Source organism: Populus trichocarpa, chromosome 7 (assembly GCF_000002775.5).
Source record: "Populus trichocarpa isolate Nisqually-1 chromosome 7, P.trichocarpa_v4.1, whole genome shotgun sequence".
Lineage (NCBI taxonomy): Eukaryota > Viridiplantae > Streptophyta > Magnoliopsida > Malpighiales > Salicaceae > Populus > Populus trichocarpa.
In genome coordinates this window covers 10,359,643-10,386,722 of record NC_037291.2, presented here as the reverse complement: position 1 = coordinate 10,386,722, position 27,080 = coordinate 10,359,643, and the positions used below count along the sequence as shown (strand labels likewise).

Here is a 27,080-nt window from a genome sequence, read left to right as displayed (position 1 = left end):
CATTTACATAGATAAAAATGACAACGAGAGATCCTTTAAAATCAAGGGCATTAGCTTTCTCAATCAAAATTGCGGCTAAAAATGACACTGAAAGATCCTTTAAAATCAAGGGCTAATAGCTTTCTCAATCAAAATTGCGGCTTACTATCCATTATGTAGATGATCTTGTCTAGGTCTGACCAAGAGAGTTGCAGAACAACATTCTGAACTACTCATAACAATCATAACCATAAAATTCTGCTCCAGCTCAAGGCATTCATCCTTTGCCACCTTCACAGGGCTCAAGTTAGGGAGTATTCTCGTGCTCTTACGATTAAGATTTACTCTTTTTATTTGATTTAGAGCCGCGGTCTTCCTTACCTCGCTTTTTCCCACTCCTACTACTCTCTTGCTTTCCATGTTTCTCTGGTTTAACTCTATTGGATTTTACACTAATAACACTACCTGGGTTTATCTTTCCACCGTGTTTTTGCAAAGCATCGTCGAACTCTTCTTTTTCCCCCTCAATTGCGTACTGTTGAAGGAATTCAGGACTCAGCAAACCCTCCATCTTGGATTTCATCCCATCCTACAGTCAGTTTTGCACTTTGAGAAAAAAAAAAAAATAACAGATACAAAGATTAAACTTTAAAGAGAGGAAAGAAAAAGAACACACACCTCAACTTGCTTTGCTGCTTCCTTTAGATCATCATCCACCGATATGCTGTGAGGTCTCAGCTCCCTCTGAAAATTTTGTTCACATCAGGACTTTAGATTGTTCTGAATTAAAATGTTATTACACTAGCAGCGATAGAAAGAATTGCATAAATCTTGTGCTAGAAAAGAAGGAAAACTGCAATGTAAAAATCTGTCTGGCCTCTTGATGATGAAACTGAATGGAGAAAAAGGATTCATGTGACCAAGCATTGCTAGCCTCAACACTTAGCTAGCTTAGTTGAGTAAATGATGGAGAAAAGGGATAATTTTCCCAGGCTAGGAATTGTGGAATATTTATTGGATTGAACAGACCTCACGTTGCAACTATGTAATAGACATCTATATATGGGCAATGTTTTTCATTGTGGTGTATACAAAGTTCAGGCTCCCTATCTTACCTCTTTTAACCTGGGTAGGGTTGATTCTACATCTTTTGATGCAATACCATGAAGATATTTGTAGAACTTCTTCATAACCTTCATAAAAAGTGACAAAATTTGTGTTCTTTCCAACTTCATTTGTTCCTGTAATAAAAAATCAGTACCACCCTCAGTTTTGACATGGTAGACAAGCATAAAAAGTAATATGAACATTGATAGAAATGATATAAGTATGCATTAAAAATTGAGTGGATCTAACCTTTATACCAAATGTGACAAGCACTTTTCTAAATTTCTACCACTTTTCAGAAAACTGTCCACTTTCTTGCACACATACAGATATGTGCACAAGTGCATGCATGAGTGCACATGTGAAATTATCTAACTGACAAGTTGGTAATCAAACCTCAATAAAGGTAATATTTCGTTGCTGCAAACCAACACAGAGTAAAACAGAAGCCTGAACATATGACAATGATATGGGAAGCTTTCCTCGAAAATATAGACGAGCCAGGATTGGAACAATGTCTAAAATCTGGAAACAAAAACACAACAATTTAGAATTACACACAGACAATAGAGCACCTAACAAATCTTTGCATATTTTTAAATTGCTAATGGTGCCAATTTTAGTTATTTCCATGAGGCACAAATAATGTACTGGTCTAAAGCATTTCTGCTCTCTTGAAATCAATTAAATCTCACTTCATCCTGGGCTTCAGCATAGATGGTAAACAAATGGCTTCTGGTTAGAGTAGGTCTAATATTCTTCTAATGGTGCCGAGAATGGGATAACATCTAATATGCATTTTTCTTCTTTTATCAACAAAGGAAAATAAGTGAAGTTATCTTTCCTCTCAAATACATTGCTTCCTACAGAACCTAATAAATTGGCATATACTAGTCTCTAATACATTGTAAGCTGGCATGCCCAAATCTTGAGCTTGCACAAGAACAATTAAAAGCCAAAGTCTTCTATTGATCGAAAGACCCCTGTCCATACTCCAGTTTTCATTGAATTTAAAAGCAGTTCAGCAATGGGTTGCAGTTGCTGAGCGATACATGGGGAGGAGGTTACTTATTGATCCATGATACACAAACTACATGTTTTTGCATTAACTTTAACTTGCAGATTTACTATTATTGGTCAGGAAAGAACTAAAACTACGTTGTTGCATGGAGGGAAATATAAATCATTTACATGTAAACAACCCTTTTGCTCAAGTATAATGATGCCAGGCGTCCAAGTGCTAAAAGTCATTCAGCAAAGTGGAAAGGGTTCAGGGCCTTAAGAGCCAATGTATTTTCCAAGCAGAGATGGACCTCAAATTTATATGCATGTTCCACATATCAGATTATTTATAATGCAGTAAACATTTGATTTAAGAGCAATTTGCAGAGAATATATGACATTTTCCATTTAGATCTTACCAAATGAAAATCAGCTAGGTTTTCAGTATAAACTTTCAACCTTTCCAAATCATATAGTGATAGATCATCAGTAAGTGACCTCCAAAATCCATCAGGGGCAGATGGCATGGGTTCTTGCTCCATGTCAGCGTAATTAATCTTAGGATCCAAGACACTGAAATATCAAGAGTAGCATGAGCATATTAAACAGAAACTCATTTGAAGTTGAAGTTTTGAATCTAACCTCATAGCAAGCTTATATTCCATTGAACGGAAACCGTCACCTTCCAGTAGCCTAGCAAACCTTCGCTTGAAATCTGAAGATAGTTGAGAAATCAGCTTTAAATGTGCAGAACTAAAAAAATAAAAATAAAAAGGTACACATTGATCTGAAAATAGGACCAACCTTGGTAAAATGGACCAAAAAAGCCCCATTCATCTGACCCACTAACTTCACTATCATCACTGTTTAATGGTTTGAGGACCATACATGAATGCTCACCAGTTACAGTATTCTAATTCAAAAGTTAACAATAAACAAATAAAGTATCTATATAGAAAGCTGTGTCTATACAAGCACATATTGGGGAGAAAAGAACAAATATAACAAAATTGAAATGGCATCTTAACTGGAATTTGGCCGATGTAGAAGGGGGCAAATTTACGTCTCTTCCAAAAGCGAAGAAGGTCCAAAGTTAACCCAAAGGAAACACCGAGGTAATGGAGCTTTTCTGGTTTCCGTTCATGAAGATGTACTAGCAAATGTGGAAGATCTGTCCTAGGTTTTATATTTTCTTCTAGCAAAGAAACCTACAAGCACAATACGGTACAAAATAATATGACTCCATTCATAGAAGTACTTTCCTTTGCCAAAATAAATTTTCATGTGCAAACTAATGTAGCAAGATACTATTCATATTCATGGATTCATAGTTATCATTCTACATTGAATATTCAGGGAGAAGAAATTATTAGCCAAGCGAAACTGCACCAATTCTTGATAGAAGTTAAAAGTTTTTATCACATTGCTTAGATTTAGAATCTATATTACAACAAGATAGTAAAAAACTCTGTATCCTAGAATATGAACCAAACATGAAATGAATTTAAAGAAACATAACTATTGGAACATAATATAAAATCAAAATATGTTCACTGGATGGACCTTCTCTGCAGCTTCGGTAACTCTAACTCGAGGAATCTCCACATCATTTTCATCATCTACTTCAGAAATGGGAGTTATTTTTCCTTCAAAGTACCTACAGTGAGTAATATTGTAAATGCCTCCACTTTTAAAGAAATTTAACTTGTAAATGCATCATGACATGATTAAGCAAGGAGTATGCTTATCAAGTAACTTTCTCTTATATATTAGAGTGCTCGTTATATTACACTGTTGCGTACACAGCACAAACTTGGGATATCAAATCACAAAACATATGAATGTGGATTACGTTCTCATATTGGCAAAATCTTTTATTTCTCAAGATAAAGACCATGATGATGATTATGTATCCATATTTTCTAGGTTTCACTATGAAACAAAGTCAGCAATAATACAAGACTCTCAATCTTATAGACAATTGTTTCCCAGAGTCTTTTAAGCAATTAAAAAAAAAATTTCTTTATACCACTTTTCAACAAATTTGCCACTCCTTTTGCCATTACTTCGTATCATCATTATTCCAGCTCCATTATTATACATTAACAATCTCACGAGGGAGATTGTAGCACTAATTCTAACACTTGAATCAACAGTCATGCAACACTGTGGTTCAACAAAATAAACAGATCATTTAAAAAGCTCAACGGAAATATTGATGCAATGTCATAGACAAAACCTATATGGATATTTGTCCACAAAACTAAATTTTCCTTATCTATAAAACAAAAGATACAGTAGTCAGCAATTCAAAAGAGGAGACCTCTGAACTTTTCCTGTAAACTGTATGTGGAGTAAAAGCAAAAACTATCAAGCCTGCTCATATGCTAGCTCATAAACCATGAAACTATATCATTGGTCTCATCAAGTCTGAACTCTTCTTCAAGTGAAAAATTAGTTCAATAATTCCAGGTTCCACACTACGTAGGGAACAACTGCTTGGAAGTATGATAATTCATGTATAAGAACGTAATGTTTGATAGAAAATACATCGGCTAGAAGGCTAATTCTGTAACAGTTCAACTAATTCTTGCTGAAAAAGGATACTCGATCTAAGATCACAACCTAGGTCACAATTTGTAAGTCAGGTCATCTTTTTTAACCACCGATTATACAACAAATATCTAAAAATCACCTCAACACAACAAGGGGGAAAAAAGAGATGCCATTCTTATTGCAATTTTTTGTTGGTCAACCTTACCAGTTGTAAGCAAGATCAAGTGCAATATCTAGTTAAATGATAATGTCAGAAGCTAGAGAAAGACAAACCTGGTTAAGAGTTCTACTGCAGCAGAACCGTATCCAAGCTGTGTTGAAAACCACATAAAAAATGGTATATTACAATGCATTACAAGAATCTGAAGCGACTCAATCTGGCATCATTAAGATAGAGACTTACCCTCATTGCACTTGGATGGGTGGCAATGCGTACAATACGAACACCTGAAAAGCTAGGGAAAACTGTATCACGGAACTGCTCACAGAATTTCCATGGTATTTGGTCCCCAGAGGGTTGATGACCTTCACTTAAGCTTTGGATTGCAGATTTACGAGAAATCTGGCCTTCAAGACAGACCTGTAAATAAAGACAACCAAAAGCAATGAGAATCATAAATAATGTTTATGCAAATTTCCAATGACTACAAAATTAAGGAAGAACATTTGCATATAACCCAACAATAATATTAAGAACAATACTTAGCACAGAACAAAAATCTCTGTCAAGTTAAGCAAAATGAGATATAGCCTGGGATTACATCTAGAATACATGGACACAAGCTGATTACAAACAACTGCTAAAAGTGAGAAAATTTTTGAGTTGAACAACAGTTAGTTGGAGGAGCAACATACAGCTCAGATAGGGACCAAACCAGAAACTAAGACTGATGCATACAGTGAAAGGTAGGGTTTGGATGAAAATAAATGTGATGTATGATGTGGAAATACAGGTATTTAGGGAGAGGGGGACCTTGGTAATTTGTAACATTAGCTATGAACCAAGAATCTAAAAACTTTTAGCTTGTCTGAAGTAAATATTGCTCTTCTCTCCACTCAGATGGCTACTGTAGGCAATTAACATTGGATGCCCAAACAGCATTCTCAATCCTCACAAATCCAAAAGGTAAAATATTTGTGGACTGTTTATTGGCCAAAATAGAACAGAAGACACCAAAAGAGATAAAGAATCGGTCAATCAAATTAATCGAAGAAAATAAATGACAAAGTGCGCAGAAAATAAGTGCTGGTGTCTCTCTTAGGTAGTTTACCTGGATGACGCATAAGATATCAGGAAGTTGATTTTTTGACTCATCAACAGGGCCTGTACATATAATATTAGTACAAACCTAATCTCATGCAAAAAATAAAATAAAATAAAATAACAATAACATCAGTTCAAAGAAAAAGTTTTACCAAGCAACACGAACAAATGATGTGCTGGAGCATCGGCCATTAGTTGTAAGTCATTAGGAGAGTTTTTGTAGTGAGACGCAACATATAATGCCATCATTCGCTACATAAATTAAGATACATAAGCACCATACTTGAATACCAATAATTAAATACAAAAACATCAAATCACAGAGTATTTTACCTGCAGAAATAACTCGCTGTCTTTGTGATAGGAAAAAAGAGTGTCCCGATTGACATAATAGAGATCGCATTCACTGGGTAGGGGTAATCTAGTTGGGCAAACAAAAAAAGAGTACATCAATAAAGTTAATGGAGATGGTTTCATAACAGAGATCTCAATTAAGATGATGACTTAATTCTGACCTGCTGATACTAGGTATTGAATTCGCAACATCGAGACAGAGTAAGGCATTGAGCCAGGATTCTATGGGATCACGAGAAGCATATCTGATAGACTCGCTTAATTCTATCTTTCTGAAAAGACGACCTATATACAAAGAAATAATGAAAACAGCAAATTTTCCAAATAAATAGCCTACATTTACAAAATTTAAAAGTTTCAAAAACTGCGAACCAAGACAACACCAAGAGTGTACTGCCCTTGGAACCATATGAGTTGAAGCAGAAACCATTCAAGAGATTGTGGCCCAAAACATATAGCTGCCTGATAGGACACGGCGGTCACCACATTCATTCTAAAATATTGCACTATTTTCATCAATTTCAGTTAACATATAACGAGTGAGCAACAGGATTATATAGCCCAAAAAGAATATCCATAATATTCTGGAAATGAGTTGGAAATATGATTATGCTGAGTTTAGCATTATATTTTGAAATTCCCCACATCAACACAGATATACCATGAGAAACATTAAGCCTAATACTATAATAATCAACACATACATTCCTAGCAGCACTAGATTCATTCTTAGAAGACTCATCATAAAACTATCAGAACCAAGTGCAAATGTATACCAGAAAGAGAGCCCTCCACATTCTTAGAAGATATCTGGCTTTGTTCTTCCAATTGCTGCAGAAGTTTTAGTGACAAGGATCGGCCAGTACCTTCATAGCTTTAAGTAGAAAGACAAATATACATTTATGTAAGCATGCCTTCATAGTTTTATTAGAGTTAATTTAGCATGGTTAAAAAGAGAAAAATGGAAAAAAAAATCACTATTGTCAAGTAAGGAAATGGAAGCTTTGGAAATCAAAGGTCTCTTGAAGAAAATGATAACTTCCAATTTAAGTTACAATAAAAGTATCATACCCATTCACAGTTGATGAAAGGAAAACCAGATATGGACCCAGTAGGGACCTCACAACAGGCAATGGAATTGCAGCAGCTTCATCAATAACAAGCAGTTCAACTTGGGAGAGCTTTTCATGTTCATGTGGCTGTAAATACTGCAAGGAAATGCAAGAAACCACATACATTAGGCAATTAATTACATGACGTAGAAGATCCTCACAAATCAACAATAGAACCGAACGAATTAACTAAGAACAACATTTTACATGTAAGATCCTTTATCTTCTAACCTGAATTGTTTGTCTGTGCTGCTTGAAGATATTAATGCGCACAGTAGCTTTTTTGAACTCAGGATTTGCACTTTTCACCACATCATAATCAATATGTTCCTGCAAATAAAAAAGCCAGGTCACAAGCTTAAGATAAAGGGTGAATGACAGCCAATACTTGCACAGAAACCCAAGTGAACCTATAGAGCAAACAGGAAAAACTGTCTTAAGAGAGTTGTGCATGACATATACTATGGAATATATGTTTTAAAACTGGACTGAAGAGATCACACCCAATTGCTTCAGACCTGAACAATGTCCAGATATTCATGGCATGAGAGAAAAAGCAGAAAACTAAATGCAACAAGAAAATCCATGTAGATGACACAGCTCTTTTTTTCCTTTTTGAACTTAAAGGTAGAGCAAGCTGCAGTAAAAGAAAATTGCAAAATAAACTCCATTTCCTCCATAATAAATGTTGTCAGGAAACAAAATTATGGATACATGGCCAGTTGAAATGCTCTAACAAATTGTTATGAATATAAAGAGAAGCTGACTGCCAATTTTGTTTAACAGTCCATATTCCTTTATTGACCTTTGTTAATCAACTAGAAAATATTGGTTTGCTAAAATCACATGCTAAAAGAAAAGTGCAACTGTAAAAACAACAAGAGTGTGCTAAGCGTGTATAAATGGTTCATACTGATATGATCAAGCATATCATCCAAGCAAAGGGACAAAAGTAAACTGTATATCATCCAAGAAAAGGGACAAGAGTAAACTGTACCTTGTATTCAAGTGCATCGAATCCCTTGCAGATGAATTCAAACAAAGTCTTTAAGTTTTCAGGGCTAGGTGCAGTAATAAATATATTTGAATACCTGTCAACAGCATTTATTATTATTATTATTATTTGAATAAAAAAGGTCTGTTAGGATAAACATGCACAGGCATCAAAGAAACATGTAGCATTTTATATCCACATTACCCAGCCGCAATAGCTCCAGCGACTGCTAAACCAAGGGCAGCAGATTTCCCACGACCTCGAGCAGCCAGCAAAGCAACCGTGCTGCGCGGCGTCTTATCCAAAATTGAATCAAGAAATGTGATCACAGCTTTTCCCTACAGACATAAAAGTTTTAATGTGAACCAATAGGACATCCATGAAGTATCGGCCACATTAGTTATCCACTTTCAGGGAAATAAATCCTAGGTGTTCTCTACCTGATCTAGTGTACAGCACTTTTTGACCAAAGGACCAACAGGAAAATCCTCATGGAGTTGTTCTTTCAAATTCTTCAAGTTTCTTTCCGCTTCTGAAAGCCCTTCAGAATCCTTTAATAGCCGAAAAGGAGATAAGATAACTCAAACATTTAGATAAAACTGGAATACTTGATGCATTAGCTATGCTGTTAGTATGTCATAATGAAAGAATTGCTTGCTATGAAGAAAACACTGAAAAAGATCTTATAGTTATGCTGTTAGCATTTCATAATATTTTTATGATGATATTACAACCACAGAAAAAAATATAATAGCACTCTAAGAAACAAAATATGAAAAATTGTTGCAGTCAGTAAAGAAGCCACACCTCTTTAACAGGATTTGGGGTGATTGACCTTATATGAGAAGAAATAGGTAAAATGTTAAGCTCGTCATCCATAACCACACATGCTTTGCACGAAGCAAGTGATAACAAGAAACGTTCATTAAAGCGCCCAGTTGCCTCAGAATGGGACTCGGTACGAAACCTCTCATGAACATCCTAAAACCAGTAAAACCTTATATAAGCATTTACTTTTAAGCATGATGAGAAGCTCAAAGAATAGAGTGTTGTTGCCTCATAAATCTTATATATATAAAAAAGAATATAATGGCAGTTTTCAACCATCACCTACCATTCCAATTCCACTGAATGACACAAAATGAAACATCATCAAATTATAAGAGTTAAAACAAAGACAACATAAGCCATCTTCCCCATCCTTTGCATCTGCAGTCCACTCAAGAAATGTAGAAACTGAAAAGGCTTAAATACCAACGAGATGAGAATCATACCATAACCATTGTGTACAAACTGGTCAACGAAGATAAAGAGCGTAGCAGCAACACAATCAATCCACCACCTTCAACTGTTTCTATCGTTCTAGCCAACAAATTTGGAGTCAGAGCCTCAAAATCCTAAAACACAACACAATAATTCTTCTTCAGAATAACTAACAGAGAGACAAAATATAAATTAATTAATTAAAACACACAAGCTAAGTTTCTTACCTGTAATATGCACATTCCAAAAGTATTACCGAGAATTCTTTCAGTATCCTTATACAAACAGTATGTCAAACCTCCGGTCTCAAGAAAGAGCGAAAAAGGATCAACTTTCTCAGGATCCAACAGTCCTCTCTGCATTAACTTTTTCACCTGCTTTGCTCTTTTTTTCTTGTGACTGCGTCACAAATTCACACAAAAAAAAAAACTAATCAATCTTCTGTTTTATTTTTCACAGATTAAATCCAATATCCAGCTCAATAAAATAAAATGAACCTGCTAAGTTCAAGTTTATCCTTGTAGCACCATAAAACGGACGGTCTAGATTTCACCACTGCCTTGCTTAGCATATAATGAAGGTTCACAATCTGCATCGCAGTGGAAAATTACTGCTTGTTATTATTAAAAAAAAAAAAAACTGAAAGAGAACAGAAAAGGGTGCAAGCGTGCCTGGTCACGTGACTTGTCGCCGATGATAAGGAAGAGAGAACGGTGGCGTAATTTGACGCCATTTTCTATGAGTGTTCTGATTCTCTCGTCCACCTTCTTCCTCATTATTATAGCTTCTGCCTATTTATCGGCCGTGTTTAGCTTGCTTTTTTTCCTTTCTGCGTTTCGACGGACAGTTTCCGCCGCCGCCGGTTCTGCTGCTTCTCTGTGATGATTCTTAGAGTCTCTCTGTGTCAGTGTGTTGTTTTTTGAGGGTTTAGGTCAGGTTTTACTAAAAGAGGAGGCTGTTTAAAACCCTGGATGGAATTGAACCGGGTTCAACACCATAAAGTAAAATAGACTAACAGAGTCGAAACATCTTTAGAGAGAAGAAAACTACATTTATTTGGTACTCTAACTTCTTATTACTTTTCTATTTGAATCCCTTACTTTTAATTTTATCTATTTGTATACATTTAGTTTGAAAAAATATTAAATTGATTTTTTAGTGTTTTTTTTATAATTTTGATATTTTAATGTTAAAAATAAAAAAAATTATTTTAATGTATTTTTAAATGAAAAATACTTTTAAAAAACACTAAAAAATATAAATTACTACACTCCCAAATAAGCGTAATATTTGCTTTCAATTCAATATTTACTAAAATAATTTTAAATTCATGAAACTAAAAGATTGTTATTAAACTAAAAAAAAAAAAAATAATAATTTAATCTGATTAACACACCACACTAATGAAATTACAAATCTACATTCTCATTAAACTGAATTAATAATGAAACTCAAATAATAATAATAATAATAATAAATTAGTGATTCAAAAGGTAAAAATTAGAGGTTAAAAAGTCAAATATGGAAGAGAAATAAGAGATTAGCAACTCATGGATTGTTGAACAGTAAGATGAATAGTTAGAGGGCTGATTTGTAGCTATCTATAAATAATAGGCATCCCTTTTATCATCTTGGCATCATCATTTGTGTCGTGAAGATTGAAACACCGTTCTTAAACTCCTTTAGCCGTAGCCAGTGCCAGGGTTTTGAATGGGCAATCTTCTTGATTGATTGATTGCTTCTTCATCCAAAATGGGTTCAATAAAAACATTCTCTCCATGCTCCCCACCCTCACATTTTCAGAATTTGAAATCGTCAAAAAACTGTAACTCCTCAACTTCTTTGAAGCCACTACTATGTTCCATGAATCCACTCAACATCCACAGCAGGCACAAACTGCACATCTCATCAAATATCTGTTCTAAGTCACCATTTCCTCAGATACCCACTTCAAGTATCTCCAAAAAAAACAACAATTTCACCAGTTTTTTGTCTGAGAAGGTGCTGGTTTCCCTTGTTGGGGCCTTCATTTTTATTGGTTCTTTTGGTTTAAATACTAGGCAAAGTTTGGCACTTCCGGCTCAAACAAGTGGTGGTAGTGTGAATTTAGAGGGAAAGAGAGATGCCCAGATGGAGAAAAGTGAGGACGAGGAGATGTATGAGAAGGTTTTGGAGAAGGAGCCAAGGAATGTGGAGGCATTGAAGGTGGTTCTGCATGGGAAGATGAGGAGAGGACAGACTAAAGAGGCTGTGAAGTATGTTGGGAGGTTGATTGAGATCGAGCCCGAGGAAGTTGAATGGAGGCTTTTGGAGGCACTTTGTTATGAGATGATGGGGCAATTGAACAAGGCTAAAAGGTTGTTCAACGAAATCTTGGAAGAGAGACCACTTTTGCTTAGAGCTTTGCACGTATGATTCTTGATCTGGTATTCCTGTTTTCCGTTTATCTTTCTTTTCCTACAAGTGAGTAGCTGTATCCGTGTTCTGCAAAAATAATTATTACTTGGGTGCGTTTGCTTTTGTTTTCTCATGATATGCATGCCTATATATGAATACTGAGATGATTGCAAGGTAGCACATAAGCATTTCTGCAAGCTATCTGTTTTGAAAGTTTGGAGGCTGACTGCTAACTGAGTTGGAATATGGGAAGGCAAATAATTTGGTCAATATAATTGCTTCCTAGAGGGATATGTGATTAGTTTAAACAGGCACAAGAATATGTACAACCATATCCGTAACTGACCTCATAAAGCTTTTCTTAATTTTACCAAAAGACTGCTCCTTGTTCAGTATGGGAGCAGAGACTCCATGGCATTGATGGAAGCGAAGGCTTGAGCTTGAAAGCATTGAGCCATTCCAATTGGTGTACTCTGTGATGGGATTATTTTATACACAGCTTCTTCTCATGTATTTGTTAAGAAGGCATCTCCTCAATGGGCAAACTCTTGTTCTCAATACCATTGGCTGTCACCTATATTTTTTTTCTCGAGTTCCAAATTTTGTTATTCAAATTTCTTAGCTCCTTTCTTTGAAGATCTTCCGCTACTAGAAAGGTGGCTAGGGGAGAAATCCTTAGGGAGGACAGATGTGTTCGGAAACAATTCAAAAATGCTGGAGGTTTAGAGACCACTGAAATGATTCTTGTTGACCATTAGATTTTTGTAGTAACATATTATAATGACAAGCGATCAATTTTCATTTTTCTTGTTGGCAGTTGTAGTCCCTTGGGTTTGAATTTGGTCCCATAGGTTGTTGAAACCCATATATAAGTTAAACCAACACACGAACTTTGCCTCTGTGGCAAACGATTCCGTGCTTGGTACTAGCTCACCTGATTAATTACTTAAATGTTGGTATTCTTATAACTGTTTCCTTTCTATTTGGTTATACTGCAATAGGCAAAGCGCAAAGGACCTACAATGTCTAATTAGAATTTCAAAATCTCAAGTGTGTCACTAATTTGAAGCATAATGAGGATTTGGCTTAGGAATGGTTTTTCAGTCATTCCAGAAGTAATCAAATTATATTCCTACCGCTCCTGCTATCATGGTATTCAACTAACCATTAGCTTTCTCACTGGCAATTAGAATGAAAAAATATTCCTTAAACAACAATAACATGATCCTTCTCGATCATTTTTTATTAAGGGTTCCACAGTCCCTTGTGTTTCCATAAATTATGAGTTTCATCTTTATCAGATTTTGCTAGTGCAGATTGCTAGTTGATGGAAAGCTATGAACAACTTGGCAAGACCTTAGTGTTTAAAAATATCCCTATCGATTAGCTCCATACCAGCCACGGAGATTGAATCATGAATTGCATGGTGGTATAGGACTTCTTTGAGAAACTTTGTCTATATAACTTTGTAGCACATCCATATACCATCACATTTCTATGTTAATACCAACATCTGTGACTTTTTGGTGTTTTTTCTCTTCACTGGAAAATAGAAATACTATTTGACTCTCTGTTTGGTGCAGGGTTTAGCACTGGTTATGCACAAAAATCTTGAAGGTCCTGCTGTCTTTGAGATGCTGAATAAAGCTCTAGAAGTTGCCCATCGTGAAAAAAGAGTAACTGAGGAGAGAAACATTAGAATTCTAATTGCGCAAATGCATGTTGTCAAGGTGAATCCTACCAGTTAGTCCTTTCTTTCCAGGGTCAAGTAGGATGAGTGTTGGGCCTCGTAAAAATTGTTCCACCCAATACTTCATGCAAATGCATGCTTAAAATAATAGAGCATTGACAAATGATGTAGAACTCGAAAAAGTAGAACTATTGATTGGTGGGACCTAGGATAATGGATCAAGTCAGCCAATTGATTTTCAATTTTAATACGTGAAAACTTGCATACTTTGCAGGGGGATTTTGAGGAGGCTTTGAAGAAATTTCAAGGCCTGGTTAGCGACAACCCACGAGATTTTCGACCTTATCTTTGCCAGGTAAGCTTGTTTTAATTGTATGTCAATGCTTGCAAATGGATAACAATTAATTCTTTCAGTTCGTAAGGTAAAAGCTTGAGGGCCTGCACCATCTTTTTGAAGATTTCAAATATGCATATAACGTTCATACATTTATCTTGAAGCAATTTTCCTTCACTTTATGTCAAGTTGCAGGTGTCCATAACATGTAACTTATGAAGTTTGCCATTGATGTGGGATAATAAACTAAAAAAAGAATAAAAGTAGAGAAAGAAAGAAGAAGCCAAGAATTAAAAGCAATGAAAAAAAAGCTAGGAAGAAAAGAGAATAGTATGTTATTTTTATTAAATCATCAAAAACTGTCTCATAAAATGAAAAAGAAACATATAAATAACATGACCATAAAACAACCAACTATTGGTCTCACTCCATCAATTAAAATTGTCTTACATAAATAAACCAAATAATAAAAAACTAAATAAAAATAAATAATTAAATAGGTTTAGATAGGCATAGTCTCCCAACCAAAGAGTGAGAGGCCAAGTCATCCTTTGTCATCTCTATTCAAATACTCGTGCAATCTAAGGTATGGGTTTGGTGTCCCCACCATTTATATTCTATTGAGAGTTCAGAAAGAAAAACTATACCCTTAAATGCTACTTCTTGCAAGTGTCATTCCAAGTTTGAAACAACCCATAGATATAACTAGTAACAGCAAGCACGTTTGCAGATTTTATATTGATGAAATATAGTATTATTGCAGGTGTCCATAATATGTACCTTATGGCTGTATGGTTGTCTGTATTCTATTGAGAGTTCAGAAAGAAGAACTATACCCTTAAATGCTACTTCTTGCAAGTGTCATTCCAAGTTTGAAACAACCCATAGATATAACTAGTAGCAGCACGCAGGGTTGCAGATATGATATTGAGTTATTACAAGTTCACAAGATTTGCAAAAGAACAAGCTGTGTCTAAAGCCTCAATCTCCTGTAGCAAATATTGATGACATATTGTCTAAGGATTGCAATTAACAGAATGGAGTTGAATAGCATAAAGAATTAAATATTATAGTTTTACTTTTATCAATAACCAATTACGGGAATTTGTGGCAGGGAATAATATACAGTCTGTTGGATAGAAAAGAAGAAGCTGCAGAACAGTTTGAGACATATCGGAGTCTTGTGCCTGAAGAATTTCCACAAAGGATATTTCTTGATGATGTTGTATTGGAAGCAAAAACCAAGTCCAGGGAGCGGTTTCAAAAGGAGTTTCAAGCTGAATTCTCGTACAGGAAGTAAAGCTCCAACTTATCTTTGCGAGTGTATTGTACTTGGATAAGATGCTCAGAAATTTTTAGCTAGAAAGTAAATTTTGACAGCAATATACAGAGTAGTTACACTCAGATGGTGAACTTAAATGTGCTATGGCTGCAATTTGAGATGGCATTGGATTATGCGGTGACCGCATTTGTCGAAGAGTCAAATAACTAGTTCATCATTTGGATAAATAATATTTCAGTACAATTTGAAGTTGTTCAAATTCCTGTTTTGTTGCAGTTGTACTGCAAAAAGGAAACTTCCTAGTTCCCATTGTTGCTCTCATGGTGAACCGAACAATTTATATTGCTGATGATTTTCATAACCTGGATGTCATAGTGAGACTATAGTAATTTTCTCAGAGAGTGGAGAGAAAAATGAGTCTCCTATTTCCCCTTGTTTCAGACGTTCTCATCTTTACTTGCACTAGTTATGTGCCATTTGACTTCCACGTATTTGAGTCTAGGCATCAATGCTGAAGAGGATATGCCTCAGTTTCTTTTTTGTATTTTCATGCAAAACATACTATCAAGTTCTGTTCTGGGCAACAAGGGATAGATCTCATGATTTTACAAAATATTTATGCATTGAACTATATATGTGTGTGTGAGTGTGTGTGCAGTGCATCATTATTAAAAATAAAAGAAAAGAAAAAGGAAAAAAGCATACATATTACATCATGAGGAAAAAAAAAACTAATAATAAAACTCGAATTTAAGGATGTCTGAATAAATCCTCTTGTTACCGTTTTAACTTGAAGAAAGGGAAGGCAGCTTAATTTTAAACATTTTCCAAACCAATTGAAAGTTAAAAACATTTTTATATTGTCGGATAAAATTTCGTCTGAGGAACAGAACCTTTTCCCTATTCTAGGACATAAAGGCTTCAGACAGTTTGTCCACGCTCCACCACAAGAGTGTCTCTAAAAACAACCCGTCTCTTAAAACTGGTTTCCGGTTAGGCTGCGGTTTATTATTGAATTAGTTTGTAAATGAATAAAAAAGAAAAAGACATTTATGAAAAGAAATATTTCTTTTTTAATATTTATAACTATGAGTTTTTATAATAAATTAAATGAAAGTTGGTGAATGAGTTCTCGTATTTAACTTTTTAATGTTATTATATAAATATTTATAATATCAAAATAAAGCACTTAAATACTTAATATTTTTTTTTTTAGTTTAATGTAGGTATCAGGGCCAGCTTGCGTGCACCTCGACTAATCCCACGGGCCCTGAAGTTAACGACCATGTAAGCCTCTAGTGGCCATTACATGAGCAACCACAGAGCTCGAACCTAAGACTACAGAGGGAGCAAATCTCTTGGTTTCAAGCTCTTACCACAGGACCACCACCTAAATGGTTACTTAAATACTTAATACTTGAAACTTAATATCTCCGTGATATTAATTTTTGCCTTAAAATGTCATTCCTTCTTCAACATTATTCTTCCTTGAAAATGTCCTTGACCTCTTGGACAACTTGTGAAAATTGCAGAAGCCAAATTTCCATTATTGTTCATTTGAAGAATCTGCTTTATTGCAGAATTTGCCTTCCCGAACTCCTCAGAATTTACCTTAAAATATCAGTGCCTTCCCGAACTCAGAATTTACCTTAAAATATCAGTGCCTTCCTCAGCATGCTCATTTGGATCTTCAAAGTCAACCCCACCAGGATCTACAATGTCCACTTGATCTCCATACTCCTCACGTTCATCATCACCACCATTACTCATCTTGCTTAGACTGAGTAGTCGTACTGGAGGTTGTTGTGAGTGGAACAGCTGAAGCAGGGACACTGGGTAGAGGCGCAGGACTACTAGTAGACAAAGAGTTGTCAAAGAAGGATGAATCATTACATGTTCCTGAAACCAAATTCTTCACAAACAGAACATCAAAGGCTTTCCTAGCAATTTCCATGTTACCACATCGATAATACATGTTATTAAGGCCATGTTTGTTTTTCGAAAAGTAGTTTTCGGGAAATCACTTTCCAAACTTTCCTGTGTTTGTTTGCTATTAGAAAAGTTGGTCAACAAAAAATACTTTCCGGTCAACAGAAAACACTTTCCAGTCAAAGAAAAATTTGGTTTGGTTTCCAGTAAAGTGTTTTCCCTTTTGGCTGTGTTTGTTTTTCGAAAAATAGTTTTCAAGAAATCACTTTCCAAACTTTCATGTGTTTGTTTGTCATTAGAAAAGTTGGTCAACGGAAAACACTTTCCAGTCAAATAAAAATTTGGCTTGATTTTCAGGAAAGTGTTTTCCTGCAAAATTTGGGTGGAAAATACTTTCCGGAAGTTATGAAAAATTTAGAAATGTCATTATTTGCTGATTATATCAAATTTGGTCCTCAAACTTTTGATTGCTATATATAATTTGTTTTGAATATTTATTTTTCAATTTCATCTCTTAAAATTTAATTTTTATATTAACTTTAGTTCTTATTTTTATAATTGTTATTTGCTTTTTCCTTATCAATTTTTTTATTGAAATTTTTTATCTATCAAATTTGGTTCTCATTCTTTTGATTGTTACTTATTTTATTTGAAATAATTTATGAAATGTTAATTATTATTATTATTTTAATTTCTTCATCTTTTATTTTTTTTTAATATTTTAGATTTGATCTTTATTATTTTGATTATTATTTATTTTATTTGAGATAATTTATGAAATTATATTTTTTTTTAATTTCATTCTCATTCAACTTTTTAATTTGTAAGATCTGTTTCTTATTATTTTAATAAACCTGAGAAAAATAAAACATTAATAAGTTATTTTTCAACTCATTTTCCATGACATAACTAAATACTGGAAAATATTTTTCAATTTATTTTTCATTACACTACCAAATATCAAAAAATACTTTCCCGGAATTTATTTTTTCAAAATTTATTTTCCAAAAAAAACTAATTTCTAATAAACAAACGGAGTGTGAAAGAATTTCCAACACAATTAATCGACGCAAGCATCATTTTAACCACAAGTGCATAAACCTGTTCACCGAGCCAAATATCTGAGATATTTGCATAAGCCTTGAGAACGCTAGAAAAAGTGAAATGGTTCGGTTTAAATTGTTCCCGAACCATTTCCAAGAAGAGTTCAATTGCTTCTCTATCACACGTCCTCCGTGATAATTGCAGTCCAAGAGATAACATTATGAACTGGCGTCCTATCAAGCACCTTATAAGCAGATTCCAGATCACCACTCCCCTTCACAAATATATCAATGAAAGAATTTCCCACTTGCGAACCCTCATCAATAGCTTCATCATCTTCCATACGATCTGTTCCAAACAGAGGCGAAAGAGCGGATGCTGATGATGAAGTAGTTATGCCAAACAAGGAAGAACTTGTGTTTGACGTAGAAGAAGAACCAAATATGGAATTGCCAGGAGAAAAAACTGGACTCCCAGTCAAAGCAAAAGGAGTTGATGCAGGTGAACTAAATTTCATTGGCATGGTCTGTGTTGTAGTTCCCAGACCAATTCCATTAGTAGAAACATGGGCACTGTCAGCAATAAAAGGATTGGAACCCTGAGACTTCCTGAGCTCGTAACTACACAAAGAACAAATATACAAAAAAAAAACGTGATTCTCTTTTCTTTGTCTTCTCTTCTTGTTCTTCCGGATTTAGAAAGTTTAGTTGTATCTTGAAGATATTACCTTGTGCGCGATAAATAAATATTTAAAACAGTATTTTCACGTGGCTAAACCAGCTCTTTATTTGTTTCCATTTATAAACAGTTTCTTCAACATTCACTGCCTCCGTACCTGGTCTATCTTCGATTCACCACCATCGGGCTCTATTTCCTTTCCAGGTCTCTCAGTCTTTTCGCGCCAAAAATTCCATTAAGCCCAAAGCAACTAAAATCCCCGCGGTTTTGGTATCTGAAACTGCGGGGACTGAGAAGAAATCTGACCCGCCAGAGAGAATAGTCACCATTGTTGGCTCAGGAAGCATCAGTCCTGTAAAATGCACTCCCTGGTATGAGGTCGTGGCCCATAGTACTAAGAATACTTATAGTTAAATGCTAGGTAGCATATCTGTACCCTGATAATTACATGACCTTTTGCATCAATTGTTCAAGATTTCTCTGATAATCTAATGGTCCTTCTGCATCAATTGTATGATAATGCAAGAGGATTATTCAGGATGGGTTATCATGCTTTCTCTGATTTGGGGATTGCTGGAATTGTGTGGTTACAAATGCTTTAGTTTAACGGTCAAGTCCTATATTGGATTAGCTCGCTTGCTACTAAGCTCACCTCCCAAGATCAGTCAAGAAAATGTCATCAATGCTTGTTGGTTTTATAGCTAAAACATTACGCCTTGTAATTTTTGCAAGATTGTATTCTGTTTTGGTAATTCAATCTTTCCATTACCAGGCAAGAAGATTGAAGTGGAATATGAAATGCTGGTGTTTACTGATGACCAATATCAATCCAAGGATCAAACCGAAACTCTGCTAAAGGCTTTGAGCTGTGCAGATATATTGTTGATTGTGGCCATTACGGATCAAGAATCAGTCAAGTGGATCCAAACCGAATACAAAAGTCTTCCAAACATTGTATGCTTTGCCTCGTCTCCGAATCTAGTGAACAAATTAGGAGGATCTTACGTTCAGAATGAGATCAGTGGATACTTATTTGGAAAAACATTTGGAATTTCTCAGTCAGAAAACAAGTGATTCTACGGATGCAGTGCAGACTGTATCCAAAGCATGGGACTAGCATAATTTGGATGACATTAGGTTCTACTTTTAGTAATAATCAATGCGTATATAAGACCTGTACCATTCCTAAAGAACCTGAGATCAAAGGGGTTTTCTACTTTGAACTGCATGGTTAGGAACTGTGGGCCTCGGATATTAAACTTTTCCATTGGATCCTAACTGCTGGAAAGTTCTTCAATGCTTGAACAAATGAAGCCCAGTCGATCAAGTGTGTAAATATAGATGTATTACTTCTTACGAAAGTCCAAACCTGGAAGCATTTTCTCTGCGTGTGTTGCAGAAGAACAATTGTCTTGAATTGGCTGCTAAGGTACCTGAAAAACCTTATGTGTCTCCCATGGCTAAAACTGCAGAGGTTCTTTTTGTGGGTTGGTTGGGGAGTCTGGATTGGAGTTGACGAGTGATTTCGGGACAGAACCCAGCTTATGATCAATTTCCCTGCCAGTACCAGTTATTCTACAGGGGAAAGGCAAAAGGTTCATTTTGGTACGAGCCAGTTTTCCAGGTCAAAACTCTAGAAGGGAAGGTAGTTTGGAGGAGACGAAAGTATCGCATCGAAAGAAGCAAAATTCTGGGGACATTTTACTTTAGCGTCTTGGACAATGGTGTTATCTCGAATGAATTTTGGACAATCGTGAACGTATCCGATGGTTTTAGTTGGGGTTTGTTTCATTACAAGCAGGACAGTCCTATTTAGTCCAGATGGGGCCTCCCCTGCAGAAAAGGAGAGCAAGAGATTGGTTTCTAAATTCTTGCAGATTGGAGAGTATAGGATAGTTGTCAAGATGTAATTTGCTATTGAAAGATCACATAATCAGATTTTAATAGGCATAGCACCAAACTCTTGCGTGATCATTTAACATACAAAATGTAGATTGATTGTTCCAATGCTAAAGCTAACAGCACATCACTGAAAGAAATGGGAATAATTAGCCCTGGTAGTGGTACAACTTGATCTTTACTATAGAAACCTCTTTGTGCCGTTTTAGCTAGAGATTAGAGATCGAATTCCACCCATACTCTGAGGTGGAGTACTACTAAAAAATTAGAAAAATTATCTCATTATGTCAATAGCCAGGCGACTGAAGAAGAAAATGATACTAAACAAATGATAAAAACTTACAATACCAATGCTGTAAATTGGTATTATGAGCCTGATGTCATTACATCAGGGAGAAAAATGCCAACATTAATCCTGCAATGATTCTTACTCCATATGCCAATTCGAGCCTCTCTCCAGCTCCTACAAGCTGTAATGGGAAAAGACAGTTTCCCCGAGAGGCATTTGTTTTAACTATCATTGCTAATCCATTGAAATTGCATGCATAATCACCTTGATCTTGCATTTGGAAGTACATATTAAAAGCATAAGAAACATTGCCATCAATGTCCATTTTGCTGCATGATGATCCATAACCCAAGCTTGTGCAATCAGCCGAAGAGCAAGCATAGCTGATTTCATCTGCTATCATGCTCAAGTTCTTGTTCTCCTCATTAAGCACACACCATCGAGGTGACATGTACTGAACTCCCTTTGCTGCTATTAGCATCTTGTCGTTGCCTTTTCCGGATAAATCTATTGGAAACTTTGGCTTTCCATCATAGTAAAAGAGTCCCCAATGTCTCTCAAAATGTCCTGGTGCAATGCTCTTCTGATTCTCGTCAATTAGGCCAAAGAGATACAAATCCAATTGGCCTGGTCGGAGAGGGGTTCCCTTCTCTGCGACCAACTTTTTTAGGAGACCGTCATAGAACTTCTTAGCTAGTTTGTTGTTAGCATTAAAGTTACCATCTGTAGGCCAACCAACTTCCCCAATTATGATCTTCAAATCACCAACACCATTCTTCTTCAGCGTCCAAACTAGTGTATCGTAATTTGCATCAAACACATTGCTGTATGAAACATTTTTATCCGAGATTGTTTTGCCACCATCAAAGAAGGCATAATCGAAGGGGAAGCCAGCGTTTTGATACAGACTAAGGAATGGATAAATGTTAACAACGAAGGGAGCCTTATTTTGATGGAGAAACTTGATAATCTGAATCATGATATCCTTTATGTCCTTACGGAAATCACCACCGGACGGTTTGTCCGAAAGGGATTCATAAACATCAGCATTAAGAGCAACTGTAGCTTTGATTTTGTCTCCGACTCCAGCTTTGTCCAAAGCCTTTTGAACGTTTTGCAATGCTGGGAATGTAATATTGTCATATGTGTTATTATAGCTCGACAAGAAAGGCTCATTCCCAACAGCCACATATCTACGAAGGCAGATTGAGCAAGGATCAATTCGATGCAATAGTAAGCAGAATTCATATAGAACAGAGGTGAAAAGCATGAACAAACAGAGATGGAAAATAAGATTTCAACTAACTTGATGTCAACACCCCCATTATGAAGATACGCGGTGATATTTTCTTTCACCCAATCTTCGGCATCCTCTATATCACCGGCTACTATGGACATCTGGTTATTAGGGATGCCAACCATGACCTCAATGCCTGTGCCAGCCAAGGCCTTTAAGGTCGGAGAATCAGAATCGAAAAGCTTAACCTTAGTGATGCCATTGTCTTTCAACATGTTAACCACTATATTACGCGGCAATGGATTCGACGCCATCGTGCCCCAGTTCACGCCTATACCTGGTAAGACTGTTGAAGAAAGGACGTGAACAACATTGACTGATGCCAGAATCAAACAATATAACCATACTAGCAGCCCGGTTCTGGCCATGGTCTGAGCCAGATCAAACTGCAAGAAAATATTATCAAGGTAATGTTAGAAGCAATGGGAGTTGAGAGACTTAAATGAGAAGGGATGGTTAAACGAGAGTTTAGAGGGGCTCGGTTTTTGCAGGGCCTTTAAACTCAAATGACAAATGATGCATCCAAAAATTAGATACTAACTCTGACAGATTTGCTGTTTTTGACAGAGTTTTATGCGGCCACCAGAAATGGGAGGGAAAGAAGTTAAATTTAGTGTGTGATTGTCATGAGGTGAAAGGGGGTGTAACGTTTGCCAAGATCCATCTCTCCCCCCCTTTTTTTCTACTGGTATTTGACTGATCATGTCATTAGGTATTTTTAGAGAATATTTCGAGGAGAAGATTATGGAGCAATCAGAAAGCAATCAAAGGAGACAATCATTATTCTGATTAATTGCTACTTAAATCTTCTCCTCAAAATACTCTCCAGACAAGTCCTTTTCTGCTAGCTAGCCATTGCAGCTTAGCAAGTCATGATACTTACAAATACAATATGCTCTCCCCTGCCTGACTCACATGCACCACCATTCGCAGCAGCCGGTTCCCATTTTGAGAATTTTGGCTACACTTTTCCTTGATGGAAGGCTCCATGTTTTAGATTGTTTTTAGGCTAATTTACTCAAGAGAATGCACCTGTATATGAAAATAACCCAGATGACTGGCAGTGTCGTTGATTTCTGAGAAAGTCTACAAGGATTCCATATATCCATCTACCTGTATGATTTTAGCATTAAAGAATGACGACACCATATACAAAACCATGCTTCTTTAACCATACACAGACATAAAATAATAAAAAAGGAAGCTATTCTCTAGGTATATTGGTGGATTTTTTTGGTAAAAAATAATAATTACCATAAAAATCAAAGTTATTAAATATTTTCATTATACTTTTTAAATGAGAAAAACAGTCATTTTAGTTTTTGTAACCTAAGATATCTTTTACTCTCTCTCTGTATATGTACGTATGAAGAAGACGACTATAAATACCATGTGAATATGATTAAATATAGTATTGATTTTAGCCTATATACAGACCTCAATCTATATATAGTTTAGGAGAATTGATTAATTAGTTTTAAAATAGAAAAACAAATAAAATAATCCCTGGCTGGAGTTCAGTAGTAGTTTTTTCTTTTCTTTTGCTTGACACCTTTTTTGAGGTCCTTCTTAACAAAACAAAGAAACTAGAGAGAAAGGAGAGAAATAGAAGAAGAACAGATAGAGATTGAGAAGAACTAGAGAGAATAGAGTTGGTAAGTCAATTCTTGGTAAGGATACATTGTATCTCCTTCTCTGAACTTCTTGATTTCTCCCAACATCTTCACGATTGCAACCTCTAGAAATGGTAATCACACCATCAGGATTGGAGTTGTTTACTCCTTCCTTCTCGACTGTTTCTTGATTTTCCCTAACATCTCCATTCTCCACGATTGCAACCTTTAGAAGTGGGAATCAATCCATCAGAATTGGAGTTATTTACTCCTTTCTTCTGAGTTGTTTGAAGATTTCAATGTAACCATCAATGCTTCCATCTGTAGATTGGTTTGCTTCTGGTTTTCAACTATAGTTTTCTTAAGCTCTTCATGAATGCCTTGCATTTTTAATATAGGTTGAAATCGATAGAAACAAAAAATAAATTCATAAAACTGATAACATAATATTAAAAAATAAAATTAAAAAAAAAACGAAATAGAGTAAAAGAAGATTGGATTGTTAAAGAGTTAAATTAAAAAAAATCAAAATATTAATCCAATAAATAGTATTTTGTGAATATATTTATTAATATTAATATAATGGATTCTTTGAGAATCATTGATTACAAGGACATCCGGATTTTAATGCATTTAAAACTTTTTATATCAATAAATAAATTCAGAATAATTTGCAAAAAGTTAGAAAGGACCTTCTCTTCAACATAATTTTGTAGTTCTTTCTAATCTATCAATACAATTTTTTTCGTAAAAAGATTTTCTTCTAGGACCCCATGTCACCTTAGGCCGCTCCTCCTCATGAACCAACATCAGTGGACGGCACGTTTATCTGTAGGCATACGAGAGATCACCACACAATGTGTCGTCAAAAAGAATTTGCAACTTCATATAGACATATTGTACATATTTGTTACAAAAATGAACTTGGCCTCGCTCATGGCATCAATGGGAAATAAAACTAGCCCCAAATTGAACACCACCAAAACGCTAAAAAGAACCAATCCAATTTACACCGTTTCAGTTGTGTAAACTAATTGAGCTGATCTTTGTATATTCCTAGTTCTTCAAACTCTTTTGCTAATTTACAACTGGGCCAATTTCCGGTCCATCACAAGACATTACGAGGATATAGCATCTTGCTATTATCACCAATATTTTCAATCACCTTCCATCGTAATCAAGTCAGGAGTTGCTATAACCATCACCTTTACATTGCCATTTTTCACATCAGCGGAAGGTAGGCACCGCCATGACCTTTCCTGAGGACTAGTGGCGCAGCATTGTCAGGGACCTTGTCCAATGCTTTCATGCAAACATCAAGGATGTCACTAAAACCAGTTGCCGTGGTGGCCAGCTGCACCCTTAACCTCAAATCCCGAGTCCTCTTTAACAAGCATCTAAACGATCTCTCCAGATATTTAGCCCATTCTGCAGGTAAACCTCCTCCAGTCAGCCAAACTGAGAATTGGGATTGGTCACCTCTGGCTGCTACCTCAGCCCTGTAGAACCTTGCCAATTCAACAAGCATTGATGGCTGAAGTGGAAGAACAGCCACAAATTCAGCGACAAACTCTTCTGTTAGTTCTGGTTTTAACATCTGATTCCAAAGCACCAGTGCCCACTCACTTGGCTGGTTAAGACCATAGGCTTCAGCAACAATTAAGGCCTCCTGGAAACGGGATTGCTCAACTAATAATCGCCTAGCATTGGTTTCAGACAGGTTCAGCCACTTGCAATCTGGCATTCGAATTTGCAGGGAAACAAGGGATGCATGAGCACAAGCTCTGCGAGTTTTATTTCCAGCATCAATGGAAGAGTGAACTCCAGCTGCTTCAATGAAATATCGCATTGATTCAAGGAGGTCTTCATTTTGGTCTTTATCATAACGGTGAAACCACTGCTCAGAAGACTGCCATGCCCGTGACTCGAAAAGAGCAGCAGTTTCATGCTTCATGTCAAAGTGGTTATAGACCTGAGAAGGAGAACAACATGCTTTATTCAAAATGAAGAAATGGATAAATAACCAGGTCTTACAATTTAAAATGCATCTTATGGAAATCTCATTCAAAGCAGCAAGCCATGTCACTTAACATGCAACAGATAGTAAAATAAAATCAAACCTAGTGTCTGTTCTGCCAAAGCAGGTTGCAACTCAAACCTGCAAGCTTGCCAGTGGCAATCTGAGACGCATTCAATTATACCCAGAGAATGGCCCTTTAGAAAATAAATATGGTGCAGTGCATGAACAAAATAAACCAAGACAAGCTGAGACCAATAGAATTGCAAATAGGGTGACATTGTAAGCGATGCACTTTTATTCAATATAGTTGTGATATACCTTCGTACTGTATTCAAGAGATTTCATATCCTAAATGTAAGAGTCCTGCACTATAGATTTTTAAAAGAAACAGGTGATCAAGTACTGTCGCGGCATATAATATGGATAAAAACTAGGACTCTCAAGCTCTAAGGTTACAGATCTAAGCTATAGAGAAATTTAGATAAAATTATCTAGTGTTTTATTAAAAGTCTGAATAATAGTCTTCAATCTCTAAATAAACTAAGTATCTCTATTTATATTCGTCCAAATATACTTTATAGAAAAAAAAATTCCTAATTAAAACTAAAAAAATTTATAGGAAAAAATTTCTAAATAGAACTTGCCTATAATAGAATCCATCTAGCATTAAGATTTATAAATATTAATTAAAAAGAAATAAATAAAATCCAAAATTAACTAGGAAAATAATTAGAACAACAATTTCAAGCTTCATATTAGATGCTGCGAACTTTTCTTCAGGCTTTGTCTCGTCTATATGATTCATAAATATAGTTGTGACATGCTCCACGTCAATCCCCTCTACTTGAGAAAGACTCGACCCCAAGTCATCTCCAAGCTTTGGATACAAAGGTTGATCATCATAGAAAAGACAAATGTCTGACACTAAAAGTTTTGGAAATACTCATATTATCGAGTAAATCGATAACATTGTCACT

General features: G+C 35.7%; 4 protein-coding genes and 1 pseudogene across 9 annotated transcripts in view; 2 read left to right on the top strand and 3 right to left on the bottom strand.

Annotated features, from left to right (window-relative positions):
• Window positions 1-34: 34 nt before the first annotated feature.
• Window positions 35-10,611, bottom strand: LOC7456272 (RNA cytidine acetyltransferase 1). The gene is made up of 26 exons (XM_024605420.2): window positions 10,303-10,611; window positions 10,129-10,220; window positions 9,859-10,030; window positions 9,643-9,765; window positions 9,176-9,349; window positions 8,809-8,919; window positions 8,573-8,706; window positions 8,372-8,465; window positions 7,606-7,704; window positions 7,334-7,470; window positions 7,039-7,136; window positions 6,424-6,547; window positions 6,242-6,329; window positions 6,061-6,160; window positions 5,916-5,968; window positions 5,048-5,224; window positions 4,918-4,955; window positions 3,652-3,745; window positions 3,117-3,296; window positions 2,893-3,001; window positions 2,731-2,803; window positions 2,508-2,661; window positions 1,483-1,611; window positions 1,095-1,220; window positions 658-723; window positions 35-568 (listed from the first exon to the last, which is right to left on the bottom strand). Exons 1-26 carry the CDS (start codon window positions 10,405-10,407, stop codon window positions 314-316), a joined length of 3,105 nt encoding a protein of 1,034 aa, XP_024461188.1. The 5' UTR covers window positions 10,408-10,611; the 3' UTR covers window positions 35-313.
• Window positions 10,612-11,260: 649 nt separating this feature from the next.
• On the top strand, window positions 11,261-15,653 carry LOC7457140 (protein SLOW GREEN 1, chloroplastic). Of its 2 annotated transcripts, XM_024604962.2 has the most exons (4): window positions 11,263-12,040; window positions 13,612-13,758; window positions 13,993-14,073; window positions 15,167-15,593. In XM_024604962.2, the coding sequence occupies exons 1-4, from the start codon at window positions 11,384-11,386 to the stop codon at window positions 15,350-15,352; spliced, it is 1,071 nt and encodes a 356-aa protein (XP_024460730.1). In that variant the 5' UTR covers window positions 11,263-11,383; the 3' UTR covers window positions 15,353-15,593. The 2 variants fall into 2 exon arrangements, with proteins under 2 accessions (XP_024460731.1, XP_024460730.1); XM_024604963.2 differs by lacking the exon at window positions 13,612-13,758 and having other exon boundaries at window positions 11,261-12,040; window positions 15,167-15,653.
• A 4,005-nt stretch (window positions 15,654-19,658) lies between these two features.
• LOC18100989 (uncharacterized) lies at window positions 19,659-21,046 on the top strand (annotated as a pseudogene).
• A 141-nt stretch (window positions 21,047-21,187) lies between these two features.
• Window positions 21,188-23,005, bottom strand: LOC7456274 (glucan endo-1,3-beta-glucosidase 8). Its single transcript, XM_002310576.3, has 2 exons — window positions 22,480-23,005; window positions 21,188-22,366 (listed from the first exon to the last, which is right to left on the bottom strand). The coding sequence occupies exons 1-2, from the start codon at window positions 22,836-22,838 to the stop codon at window positions 21,268-21,270; spliced, it is 1,458 nt and encodes a 485-aa protein (XP_002310612.1). The 5' UTR covers window positions 22,839-23,005; the 3' UTR covers window positions 21,188-21,267.
• A 1,945-nt stretch (window positions 23,006-24,950) lies between these two features.
• The window catches only part of LOC7457143 (uncharacterized), a 33,358-nt gene continuing 31,228 nt past the window's right edge, over window positions 24,951-27,080 (bottom strand). For 4 of the 5 annotated variants that reach the window (XM_024605453.2, XM_024605452.2, XM_052454782.1 and 1 more), the window contains one exon: window positions 24,951-26,055. In XM_024605453.2, coding sequence (XP_024461221.1) covers window positions 25,306-26,055 — 750 coding nt within the window. In that variant the 3' untranslated portion in view covers window positions 24,951-25,305. Of the gene's footprint in view, window positions 26,056-26,421; window positions 26,472-27,080 lie in introns of all 5 variants that reach the window. The other variant, XM_052454784.1, reaches the window with a different exon arrangement.

Bases quoted from the DNA above. Each gene is read 5' to 3' on its own strand.
- LOC7456272 (XM_024605420.2), bottom strand. From the start codon at position 10,407: ATGAGGAAGAAGGTGGACGAGAGAATCAGAACACTCATAGAAAATGGC. The intron at 9,350-9,642 runs GTATGATTCTCA...TACTGGTTTTAG, and splicing joins GTTTGTACACAATGGTTATG to GATGTTCATGAGAGGTTTCG. The intron at 6,548-7,038 runs GTATACATTTGC...CTTTGTATATAG, and splicing joins TGTGGAGGGCTCTCTTTCTG to GTCGTCTTTTCAGAAAGATA.
- LOC7457140 (XM_024604962.2), top strand. From the start codon at position 11,384: ATGGGTTCAATAAAAACATTCTCTCCATGCTCCCCACCCTCACATTTT. The intron at 13,759-13,992 runs GTGAATCCTACC...CATACTTTGCAG, and splicing joins CGCAAATGCATGTTGTCAAG to GGGGATTTTGAGGAGGCTTT. The intron at 14,074-15,166 runs GTAAGCTTGTTT...AATTTGTGGCAG, and splicing joins TTCGACCTTATCTTTGCCAG to GGAATAATATACAGTCTGTT.
- LOC7456274 (XM_002310576.3), bottom strand. From the start codon at position 22,838: ATGGCCAGAACCGGGCTGCTAGTATGGTTATATTGTTTGATTCTGGCA. The intron at 22,367-22,479 runs GTTAGTTGAAAT...CTGCCTTCGTAG, and splicing joins AATGGGGGTGTTGACATCAA to ATATGTGGCTGTTGGGAATG.